Here is a 13,031-nt window from a genome sequence, read left to right as displayed (position 1 = left end):
CCTAACATGTCGTGGGTTTAATCGCTTTTATTGAGACAATCCGTAATGATTTCCGAAAGTTAGTGGGCGTTTGTCGCTAATCAAAGCCAAAGTATTCAAAGTATGTTTATTCATGATAATGAGACAGAAAGCGCCAGTCGTCCACCTAAGCTCTTTCATTTGAACGATTATCCAACTTGGAAGGGTAGATTCAAAACGTATGTTCTCGTTGTAAATCATTAAATTGCTATCATATGCACTAAATACCCAAGTAAAATAAAAGCTTTAGTTTTTATTTTACTTTATCATTATTATTAGATTTTTCCATATTTATAAAAGAAAAAGCCAAAAGTTTCAAAGGGACAAAAATGAAATATGTGGAGAACGTAGTTTGCTGTCTCTTTATATATGAATTGTCATAAAAGACCTTACTTACCATTATAAAATTACCCAAATACCCATCATTTTGTTCACATCATCTCTCTACACTAATTATGGCCGGAAAAATGCAGCACCTGCTATTCGGAAAAAACTTCCTGTCAACGTAACTTCACTTTCTCATTTATATTAACTACTCTTCACTTCGATTAATATTAATTTAATAATCTTGGGGTATGTGTGCGTGTGTTGAATAAAGAAAGAGAGAGGAACGTCCTCAACAACAATGGGGTGACGTTGGCGACGGGACGGACCGGGAGGGAGCGGTGATGCCGGGCCTCGCCGTGCCGGGGATGTCCCCCATACCGGTAAGCCGAATGGCTAAAACATATAAGTTGGTTATTATTTTCTTCACTCATAATGGTAACACCAACTCTAAATATTTATTGAAATCCCTCTCTAATCATCATTTCCTTCACTCAAATCACTATTGTATAGGATGTTAGGTGCCTGTGTATGGATTCGTGTAGGCTCGTTGGTGTGTTATTCTTTCTACCGTGCCTTTATAACATGTTAAAACATAAAGCTTAAAACATACACATGTATAGTATAGATGTTACTTCTAAAGCTAAACTTTTATTCATTTCTTTTACTTAACCCATCATATCTCACATTAATCCACTTATGTTTTTCGACCTTAGATGAATTGTGAAAAAAAAAACTAATAACATAGGCAAGTGATTTTGCCAACACAATATTTTACTTATTGATAGATAAACGAGGATACTTAGGCCATCCCTTGGTATTATCCAAAATGACACTTCCAGAACAGAAGACTAAAGTCACTAGGCCATATCCAAAGGTAAGTTTGTAGCAACATATTTGATAATCACAAAAACTATTAAAGCCGTTCATCATACGTCGTAAGTATCATAAACTAGAGATATTACAAACCAAAAATCAAAGTCCATAGCCACAAAAAAAAAACTTAGAACCTGAAAACAAAACAAAAGACATTAGAGGCTCTATTTGTCCGAGCTCTGCGTCATGAGTCACAATAAAATTCACCAAGTCAAAATCAAGAACTTACAATTTGTCAAGAAGACGGTTGTGATGCAGTATCAAGTTCAGAAAGGTAGAGTCTCGGCTTCTTATCACATTGAATCTTCAAATGATCCAAAATATTATCCATGATAGTGACGGCTTCCAAGCACAAATTAGAAAAACTTTGTTGCAACTTAGCCTGACGTGATGTAGGTTGCCTCGTCAGTATTTCTTCAATCTTCTCCAACTTTGAAATTACGTGAAAAGTATTTTTATGCCCTTCCCAGAACTGGTCCTTGATATGTGTCATCCGTTCCCCAAACGGCCATTTCCTTTTTGTTTTTAGTTGTGCCCTACGGTTCTCAATCTCGATTGGTGCCTTGTCTTGCTTCATATGAGCTGTGTTTGTTTCACGATTTTCTTTCCATTCATCAAGAAACCCCTGCAATTCACTCATAAGGTTTCGTGCTGATGTAACATTTCTCGCAGTTCTGACCTCCTGCATAGATTATATAATAAGCATGAAACATGTAGATAATCCACATTTATAAACAAAAGCTCCCATATTAATAGCGATTTCTTGTTGAGATTTATGGCTCACTGTAGAACATAACATATGGGTGACTATGATAGGCTCTACTTGAATAAGAAACTTAGGTAATAAGAGAAATATGTAAAACATATGGAAGATAAAATATATACTTCAGAGTGTACATACCTCATGTGAAACAATTGTGAAGGTGGCCCCTGGGGCGGGGGAACTATCTAGCAGATAGTTTTTTACTTCAGTAGACATAGTTACTTCTGGTTGTGTTTGCTTCTCAGCCTCAAGGTTAACATTATTTGGATATACCTTTAAACTCTTTAAGTTGGCAAACGGTGAAGGTTGATGTGAGATTAGTTCCACAGACAAGGAAAGAAGCTGATAAATAAACCAAAAAGTAATGCAATCTCAAAATCATAAGTAATGATATAAAAGTCTAATTTCCTGAATATGTGTTTCTTTAAATTAATGTAAATAGAGAGAGTAGTCAAATGGAAGTGGTAAGACTCATGTAAGCACTCTCTTTTGTTAAAAAAAAAATAGCCATGTGTGTATTATCCTTTTATTGTTAATGCTGAAAAAAAACGGTTAGATGTGAATTATAAGTTGATAACATTAAGGACCAATACAGGTATACCTTGACAATTTCCAAGTTAAGTGTAAGAAATTTGACACTACGGAACTGTTGAAGCAGACATACAGTTTTATTTGAGGGATCAGACAGGCATACATCCACCCTCTCCAAATGTAAAAGGTCCGTAGAAAGCTGTAAAGAATCATAGGAACCTTTGTAATGCAAGGAGGAAAGGTTGGGTGCGGATATCAGATGTAACCCTCGCCAACCTTTTATAATGAGATTCTTGAGTTGAGGTGTAACCACATTGACACCATCATAACTATCTTCAAGTGTTAGACTAGATAACCCAGGATGAGATATATTGAAACCACTCAAGCCCACCAGTCTACAATGCTTTAAGGTGAGATTCTTCAAGTTTGCACAGTGGGAGAAAAGACTATCACCGTTGTCAGTATTGGCATCATGCAATGTGACAAAATGGAGATTCAACGTTGCTAAAGTTTGCAGCTCCCAAGTAGGTGGGGTCGTGATGGAAAGGTTGTAAACGCGCCAAGTACACCCAGTCAAAGTAAGATTTTTGAGAGACTGAGAACTAAATAGAGAAACAGGAAATTCGATCTTCTTTTCAGGCAAGAAAGTAATATTCACTTCTTGGACATTGTGGGAGAATGCATAGCTCAAAATTCTTTCATCACATGGCTGAACAACCTTACCACGAGAAGTGAGCTCGACAGAAGACACCTCTATTTGATTATTTCGGCCAGATAGAACATGTTTTACAAATTTGGAGAACTTGGGGAACGTACGAAAACCTTTACATGAGAAATTGAGGCAGGGAATTGAAGTCCAGATATACCTCCACCTGGATGACAATACACTTGTTTGAACGGCATGTTTGGTGCGAACAAAAGACAGGATTTTATGGATAAGATCATCCGGCAAGCTGCTTAGTCGATCTCCTTCTACATTTACCCTCTTTCTATCACCCATTATCTTCCCACTCTCTTAGATACCGAGCACTGGTTCAAATACGGTTCTACTAGTCTTGTTTGCTAAACCAATATCATCCTCATATCATGCCCTCTTTAAGTTTGATTCCAAGAGCTACAGTGCCAAATTTCCAATATTTGACTACTATTAACCGAGAATTTTATACAAATAATAACCAGTCCCACTACACATGCAATATTGTAAGTACAATATATATTTTTCGCTCGTTTATACTCTTTTACCAGAAAAACCTTATACCTTTTTCATAAATCCATATTGTTTAACTAATTCACGTCGAGTCAAATATCAAAGTGCATAAATAAAACTATTAGCAGAAACTCGACCTAATAACAAAAATCAAAGTTCATACTTTCAACAATCGAAATGTGATAATCTGTCAAACAAGAAATCGGCAGTTTAACAATTGCAAGGAAGATAAAGAGAAGACATGCATATGGTTTCATGCAAATTAAAGAGTTACCTTTTTATTCGAAGAAGATGAAACATTTAGAAGGTCAAGGATCTTCTGGTTAACAGTAAACGTTTGGTATTGCAAGATATGGCTTCTCTATAGATTTTAACAATTTTGTGGGATTTTAAAATTATTTTTAGTAAACTATATTTTGTCGGGATTTTAAAATAATTTAGGTAAACTATACAAGTTCCTTTTTCTCATGTCAGTGCCTGGAGATCAACTCCCATCACCGCCTAAAACACCAGGCACTCATCACCTAGTTTGCTTGTTTGAACCTTTTGATATTGTTTATTTTAGTTACTACTGCGTTACTAAGACTGTGGGGTATAGCGCTTGGGTTGGGACGTGGGTTGGCTGACAACGTCCAAGCCATCACCTCGGGTGGGCTTGGGTTGGGGTGTGTCCTAAGGGGCGGGAGTTTAAAGCCGGGCATGGGGTGGGCTAGCGATCCTATCTGGCGGGCTCCTATTCGCTTGTTGGTCATGGCATAGCGGGGTGTTTAAGAATTTAATAAAATTTTAGGCTTTTTTTTAATGTTGTGTGTATTTTTTTAATTTTTTGTATTTTTTTATAAACTGCCAAGCCACGCGGTTCACCCACACCCCGCCATACCCCACGGACACGTCTCTCGGTGGTGAGGGGGCTCGAACTTCACGTGTCAACTCATGCCCCTAACCCCCGTCCCACTATACCCATGGTCTAAAAAGGTATTTAAATATTGTAACATTGTTGATAGTTTGTCTAGTTTGTTTCACACTTAACATTGTTATTACATGGCCCATGGCTTTATAGTCTAGTGGCATCTTGGTGGTGGGATAAAACTTTGGAACCAATAGGTCCTGGGTTCGATTCCCACGAGGGGGTTTTCCCATATTTATTGGGTTTCCTCCTGAATTGGTGTATAGGTGTTATGCCTAGTGGAGATGGATATGATCGGGTGATTCCGCTGGTGGCACAATGATACTCCAGTGGTCCGTCAGTGATCCAAATTTGCCGTTCAAAAAAAAAACATTGTTATTACATGGTTTGATTTCAAATGGTATTGTAGTGTATAATTAGTTTTTTTCTTTTTTCTTGCCAGGACAAGATATTATAAATGAAGGAAACTGAAAGAGTAAAGAGATGGGATCATTCATATCTTATTCTTTATATTCTTCTATATAATTTAACTAAAGGGAAAATTACCAAAATGTTGGTTGACCAACAGTGTTTTCAAATTTGTCACCCTCCTGCGTCCTTGAAAGGACTACTCAACCTAGGAAGCGTCCGCCTTTCATGTTGAAGCGTCCGCCTGTCATATAGAAGCGTCCGTTCTCTTTTCAAGCGACACGTGTCCGATGAAGCGTACGTCTCATTTGCTAACGCGTCCGTGAAGCTTTCGGGAGCGTCGGCAAAGACGTATCCCATGTATATTTGTGCATACATGGGATCCCGTTCATGGAGTAACTTATAAACAATGGGATCCCGTTAACATACATGTTATTTTTAAACGATATAAACATGTTATTTTTTGGTTAAATTTTTTAATTTTTTAACTTATATGTGACAACCCGGACTTTTAAGATCAGTGTGCTTATTTTCGTACTTCTGATGTATGTCTTGTTCGCATTCTTGTTACATTAAGTGTGTTGTCATAAGAAATACGATAAACTTGTCAAAGGTAGCGTACTTGGGTTAACATAGACGTTTCGTTAGTTTAGGAACCGTTCATGTATTGGACCGCCCAACTCATCTCTTGTGTAACCAGTTTCCTTGAAACCCAAAGGTGTAACTAAAGTGTATATAATTGGGATCGGCCCCTTGGGTTGAACCCTCTCCTTTTGATAATCGGCCCAATTCCCTACTTGTATCATGGACCGAACCAATTGAGCCCAATCCCCAACCTTTCCTTTATGTATACGTAAGTTATCTAGGGGATTCATTATATTGGTTGCAAACCCTATTTTCCTCTCAAAAACCATCAACGACAGTAACTTGAACATCATCACCGAAGCCTTTTCATTCTTGATTGTTTGACGGCGGTAGTCATACCCCCTCCCTCGAGTTAACATCCTGGTTAGTAGTTCCTGTCTGTGGTTATTCATACTTGCATAATATGGGTTATATGTTTTGTTAGTATGTATGAGTTTAGATGCAACGCATGATGTATGTTATGATAATAATATGGGAGTATTCCTAGCTCTATTCATACACTCACTTATTCACTTGCTTGATTCGTCCTTAGACATCCATGCTTGTCGTGATTTCTTTGCCACAGTTAAAATCTCCTGGTTCTTTCTTGAGTATATCTAACTCATTAATTTCCATTTTGTGCCCAGTCTCACCACACTGCTACTCTTGGCACTTTTGCAAGTGCCCTCATGGTGAGAGTTTCACTTATCTCACTCAGAATTTTTGGCAAGTTATTAGCTTACTCCTTGATGTCAGATTCGTATCTCAGGCTAAACCCCAAATGTAGCGCTACGTGCATTCGGATTCGGGTGTTATCTAGTATGCAACAATCTTTTAGAGATCGTAGAGGCGTCGGGGGTAACCAGCTACGTTCGCTTTAATCATAATCGAGTTCTAGAGTTCGGTTCCAAACCTTGGAATTTTCCCACTAGCGAGCAAGACTCTTCTCGCTTAAGATTCTTGAGTTCTTCCCACAATAACCTCTTTGTTGTATTACTCCCTATAGTTTGCACTTGGAGATTCCACCAAGTTAACGCCTAATTCAACAGAAGGCTATTCGTTTACCAAAACGTTTACTTAGGAGTACATTTATTAGCAAGGTTAACTGACTTCCTTGTCTTTATCTAGCAGATAGAACTCACCGCACCTTCCGTATCAATGAGGTCTCGCGGCTTATAATCTGGAAAAGCCTTAGGATTAAAATATGGTGTGATTGCATCTCCAAGTGTGGCATTGCCACTCATTCTCATCCCATCGGGATTTGAACCACTTGAACTACCGGTACCATCAGTACCATCACTAGTGTTGACTCGACAACCTCATGTTGTTCCATATGACCTCTAGTTCAACTTTAATAGTAGGGCGCTGATTAACTGACCCTCTTCTAGGCGTAGATTTTCTTGTCGACGCCACGTTGTTTCCGATACATAGTATCATTGGGTCTAGGCTTTTATTTGGACAGATATAGCCTATCGTGCGCCTAAGAATTAAGAATGTGATTGGTCATGGAAACCTCAAGACAACGTTGCTCCAGTATGTTTGAACAATGATATTCATGAATAAATGCATTCCAAAATGCATAGTACCTCTTGAGTGTATTAGCCATGTGCCTAAATGGGAAAAGAAGTAATTCGTTGAGGAGGAGAAACCAAACGGTCGTCTCCAATTTTTACAACGTGTATCCCATACTTCCTGGATCTCGATCACCCAAAGTAGGAAAAATCCTTCGCCGTACTAGCCCGTGTGACGTATACGTTGACACTCCTTGAGCTCCACGAGCTTCGACAAAATTGTTATAATTTCCATAGATGTTGAATAATACGATGAAGGGGTTGTAGCTTGGCTCATGCCATAGTATCCCTTGGAATAAGACAAATATCAAGCGACAGAGTTTAATGTAATCATCTCCGATAACTAAGATAAGGTAGGGTGTCATAGACACCAAAGAACCAGCCCATGTACAAGAATTTCGAGAATGTTGAGGAAAAATCCTCCATGAGTGGCTAACGAGTTTTGTTTACTTTCGATGACTAGTCTCAGTCGACTCGTGTTATAGATCGAATGTTAAGTGCAAACAATACGTGTAGTCTTCCTGTATCGTAGAGTGTTATAGTAACCATTCCGGTTAGTGTTCTACTAGATAGAAATTTGAACAACTTAAGAACTTCGAATGGATAGTGATCTCTTGGTTTGACCCGCAAGCCCACCAGGATTCCCATGCACTACAAGTTGTTATTACGTGGGCCCCCGTAATAATAAATTGCCTTGCATGGTCACCCCAGTGTCTCTCGTTCAAACCAGACGATCAGTTAGAGAGAGGAGTCTATTGTCTACATACCTTCAACATAGAAGGGACCTTCGTGCTGGTCCACGTGCCAATGCCCCTTGTTATTATTCGTGAAAGGGCACAATGTTAGTCTAAAAAAAGTTCGTAATAATAACCACTGGAGGGGCACCTTCAAGATGAATACCTCATCTTCCTTGCCTTAACAAGAATGTAATCAATCATGACCTTTATGAATCTCAGGGACCTTTTCCCACTAGTAGAGTTGTTGTCCAAGGCTGCCACCTCCGCCTCGTCGTCCCAAACGAAGCTAGACATATACTACCCGAGGGAAGCAACCATCTTCCACGGAATCAATGCTTTAGGGTCTCGATTAGGGACCACTTCCGCCAAAAGCTTCGTAATAGACGCGAGGTCGTCATTCTCATCGAGTGAGTTAAGTGTAATAATAGAATTCATAGTCGAAGGTATTTTCATTCATGGCAAATATTCCATACAACACATATATAAATATATTATATATATGATTAATCACTAAATCTCATGTTTTTTTTTGTTCTCATGTTTCACATGTAAGCCTTAGTGTTTTCAAGTCTATTCCTTATAGACTAAACATGTATTGAACCATATCAGTTACTTATGATTGAGTCCGCGTGATAGATCCTCATGTTATAGTGACACAATGAAAACCTTTTGTCATTTTGTCATACTTTTGAAATCGTTTTTGTAATGCTATCAAGTTTGTTTTCATGTAAGAGCCCTTTGGTGATTGTAGACCAAACTTTAATAAAAGTTTTTCCCCGGTTCACTACAATCGGAGCTCTGATACCAATCTGTCACACCCTGCTAGTTGCGGAAGCGTGTTGCGTGTGACGTAAGAAAGGTAATCATTGCATCCAATCATGTATCACCGGCTCAAGACTTGGTTCCTGAAATACATGTAGTTTTAAAAAGTCAACAAAAGTTGAGCGAGTTCATGCAGTTTTTGTTATCATATGTAATCGTAGTAGTCATGAAAATGAAATCTTGGTATCGTAGTATTCATGAAAATGAAATCTTGTAATCGTAGTATTCATGAAAATGAAATCTTGTAATCATGGTATGTTCTAATTCATTCATGGAGTCTGTTAAGGATCTATCAGTGGGTAGCGAGCCCCTGACATAATGTACCATAAGTAAATAACCAAACCGAGAACACTTTGTTATCATTTGGGATCACAAAAGCACTCCACGGTTAACAACTAGGAGTGGGGCGTGCCTCAAGCCCAATAGATCTACACCTTTTGCACCTTGGTCACTATGTGATTAATGGTTACTAATGTCATCATCCTACTTATGCACATTGATCATGTTATCTTCTACTCCGTAACTAACATACCAATAGTTTTAGCATGTATTTCCCCTCGATGTTTTTGAAAACAAAACATTGAAATCAGTGAAAGGAGGGACATGAACTCACAAGTTTGCGTTCCGTGTATTATGATATCGAAGTGAGTGTCCGTACGTGTCAATAACCTACATGTGTACTAATCTCGTTAGACACTAGGTCTTTCGGACCTCGTACAAGTTGTTCATCTTGAATTCTTTATTATGTTCTCGTTTGTCATCTTTGGAACAACTTTGTATTTTAGAGCGTTGATAGTTTACTCGCTCGATTGTTATGTATATACATATATTCTATACGTATTGAATTCATAAGCGTATTCATGTATTTTATGGGTATTGACTTATGTGTGAACGGGCTTCGTTCTTCACATGTCCTCATGCAATGCACGCATGTCATTGAGCCTTTGCTCATGTCATTGGGCCGAGCCCATGTCATTGGGCCGAGCCCTTGTCATTGGGCCGAGCCCTTGTCATTGGGCCGAGCCCATGTCATCTATGTTATCGTATTTAAACCATGTTTTAATGTTATTGGGCCGAGCCCATGTCATTGGGCCGAGCCCATGTTATCTATGTTATTGGGCCTAACCCATGTTTTATTGTTATTGGGCCGAGCCCATGTCATTGGGCCGAGCCCATGTTATCTATGTTATTGGGCCTAACCCATGTTTTATTGTTATTGGGCCGAGCCCATGCTATATTGTTATTGGGCCCTAGCCCAAGTATTAAGGAATTTGGGCCTAGCCCATTACTAGCTTTGATATGCCCAATTCTAACTTTAGGAGTCCATTAACATAATCTTGCAATTTTTTTTTTTACCAAAATGTTACCAAGTAGTAAACTTTAAATAAGTTCATTTTTCCTATGAAAAATACTTGGTAATTTGTATAGTTTTCGACTTTCCGGATTCGTGTTAGGTTATCGATCGTTTAGATATGTTCTCGTTTTAATGTCTATAATATGTTATTTTAGACTCGACTTTGTAGTAACTTGTTCACGATGTCGATACGCCCAATCTGTTGTCTTCAAGTGTTATGTATTTGCATTTCAGGCATTTTATTTAATTGTCCGATTTACTAGCATTTCTTGGACCATGTAGGAACATGTATGTGTATTTATTTTGATCACCCTCTAGGTATCTAATACATGCACATATAGCACATATTACACGCACTTGACATGTTTCTAAAAAAAATATATATATAATTTTTACCAAAAATTATATATACATATATGGTTACATTTTTAACCATTTATTTTTGTAAAAATATAAGTTTAAGTTCATAAGAACTTCTTGAATATTTAAACCTTAAATATTCCCATCAAAGTTTCCATAAGACGTTAAAGACCACTAATCGCGTTTAACCTTGTTAATCACCCTTTAATCCCCTCTTTAATCGCGATTAGATTTTTAGAAAAATTCGTCATAGTTTCCCCTTAAACTATGACGTTTCCCACGTTACAAAAATGCGTTTAAATCAATAATCAATTTCCAAACATCACTAAACTTATGTTTACATCACTAATCATACCTATTCCTTCAAAGATTCTCATGAGCATTATTTTGCTTAAACATCCAAGTCTTCAAAGTTAACCATTTTTTTTAAGTTAATTACTTACATAAACTTGATTATAATTGTTTTTCACTTTTAAAGATTCACACATCTTTATGTAAAAAAAAAATTCCAAAACTTTTACATAACACTTTTAATAATTAATATCACATAAACTTATTTTATGTCAAAAAATCAAGTTCATTAGTGTTGTTAAAAGCCTTGTCCTGTGATTATTCTTGGTTTAATCTTTCAAGGGTCACTTAATCAAGTTTATATACAAATGCTCATAATCTTTGAAGTTGATGATCTTGTGTGATTTAAACATACACATGTTTAAATCACATTTTTAAGAGTAACATGGCTAGATTAACACTAATCTAAAATACTACATGAAACTAATCACAAGATCATCATGAATATAAACTTTAAACCACTAATCTTAACAAAATCAACATAATAATCAAGATTACACTAACTAGTTACACTAATCTACACAAATAACCACATAATAAGTTTAGATTAGTAGATTATTAGCTTTGAGATTAGGGTTTTTGGTGTGATTTTTATTAATATTTAAGATGATCAACTTGTACTTCCATAATCTATGCATAATAAGAAGCTTAAAAATGGTTTAAAGAAGGCTTACAACTTTGCACAAGCTAAACAAGGTGATTAAGAAGTGATTAAGGCTCCAAAGAACTCCCTAATGCTTCTTCATGTTTAATCCTTGCATTAATGAACTTAAAGTGCCTTGAATGTGGGTAATTTATGGTGTTTAATGGTGATTTATGGTGGTGTATATGGTGGTGTCTTGGAGCCGTGAACAAGGGAAAGAAAATGGAGGTTTTTATGTTTCAACTTTTGTGAAAAATTAAATGATAGATGATGGTGTATGTAGGTGTTATAATTTTCCAAGATCTTTTCAAGACTTATAAGCCTTACTTCCATTAATTTCCACCATACTTGAAATCTTATTATTTTCAACCAAATATTTAGTGGGTGGGACCCACTTTGACTTTTTATATAAATGGGGGGAGGTAAAGTGTAACTTCTTTTTTTTATAAAAAGTCTTAAAAATATAGATATTTTGGTAATTAACCAAAGTACGGTGATTAAGGGTTTAATTGCACCATTAAGGGGTTATTAGGGATTCGGAATGATAATCGACATTAACTAGTTCACTTAACTAGTAGAAATTGTATTTCGACGCTTTAGATGTCTTCCGTTTGGTCGTCGGCGAGTTTACGGCACTTTTGCGTCGTACCGACGGAGTTTTGTCGCAAGTTGTCATCCCGCCGTCAAGCGATGCATGAAGCGATTCCGAGTCCCAAAATAAGCTTAACTAGTTCACTAGCTTCTTCGTTTGGTTGTTTTGTGACAAAAATATCGTGTACTAGTCTTTCGGGTCGATAACGGACTAGTTATATGAATGGCGATATAATACCGGGAGCTTATAATTTTGGACCCTACAATGATATTCCCAATGTGTTTTAGTGTATATGTCATCAATTGTCATAATTCCGGTGTTCCAGAAATGCTTAATTATAGTTTCGGACGAGTTAAAATTGTCATATTTTTAGCGAAACAGACGTTTTAGTGATCAGGGCGTTGTACCGGAAAGTCTTATATTTTTGCAAGATATGTTTTCATATTAGTGTTTTCTTATGTATATGGACTCGGTCATGTTGTTCGTGTGTCATTTTTAATTGTTTCATTTTTTTTCACGGTTTGCTGGCATGAATAGTGTAACCGTGAATAGTGCGCGCAACACTTTCTACCAACACTTTTAGGACATTGTTTGATTGGTTTCGAAATACGACGAAAACCAACATATGTTTTAGCATTGTTTTCTTGTCCTAACACTGTTATCTGTTTTACGACACAGTTACGTAATTAAATTACGCTAGATGCATGAGATTATGTAAACAAAATAGTGATTAGTTTGTAAGGAATCACTGGTTATTTGCCATTTGTCGCAGTACAAAACAAAGAAACCGGGGAAGAGGCAAAAGATAACGAGAACATTGATGATTTCATGGATTTCAGTTTTGAAATCCATGAAATGTCTCAGTTGAACCTTGAGTTTGAAGTTGGAACGCAGACACAGAAAATGATGGATTATTGCAACACTCCTGCTCAACTTTCACCAT

At 37.1% G+C, this 13,031-nt stretch overlaps 1 protein-coding gene across 1 annotated transcript; it reads right to left on the bottom strand.

The window, feature by feature from the left end:
- Window positions 1-1,453: 1,453 nt before the first annotated feature.
- Window positions 1,454-3,512, bottom strand: LOC110883593 (putative F-box/FBD/LRR-repeat protein At4g13965). Its single transcript, XM_022131310.1, has 3 exons — window positions 2,583-3,512; window positions 2,120-2,323; window positions 1,454-1,900 (listed from the first exon to the last, which is right to left on the bottom strand). Exons 1-3 carry the CDS (start codon window positions 3,510-3,512, stop codon window positions 1,454-1,456), a joined length of 1,581 nt encoding a protein of 526 aa, XP_021987002.1.
- Window positions 3,513-13,031: the final 9,519 nt, after the last annotated feature.

This window comes from Helianthus annuus, chromosome 11, assembly GCF_002127325.2.
Source record: "Helianthus annuus cultivar XRQ/B chromosome 11, HanXRQr2.0-SUNRISE, whole genome shotgun sequence".
Taxonomy (NCBI): domain Eukaryota; kingdom Viridiplantae; phylum Streptophyta; class Magnoliopsida; order Asterales; family Asteraceae; genus Helianthus; species Helianthus annuus.
The sequence above is the reverse complement of the archived record's forward strand: the minus strand, read 5'-3'. Positions and strand labels throughout refer to the sequence as shown.

Excerpts from the sequence above, each read along its gene's own strand:
- LOC110883593 (XM_022131310.1), bottom strand. The coding sequence starts at position 3,512 with ATGGGTGATAGAAAGAGGGTAAATGTAGAAGGAGATCGACTAAGCAGC. Across the intron at positions 2,324-2,582 it reads TTAACTTGGAAATTGTCAAG|CTTCTTTCCTTGTCTGTGGA; the intron begins GTATACCTGTAT and ends TTTATTTATCAG. Across the intron at positions 1,901-2,119 it reads TCACAATTGTTTCACATGAG|GAGGTCAGAACTGCGAGAAA; the intron begins GTATGTACACTC and ends TAATCTATGCAG.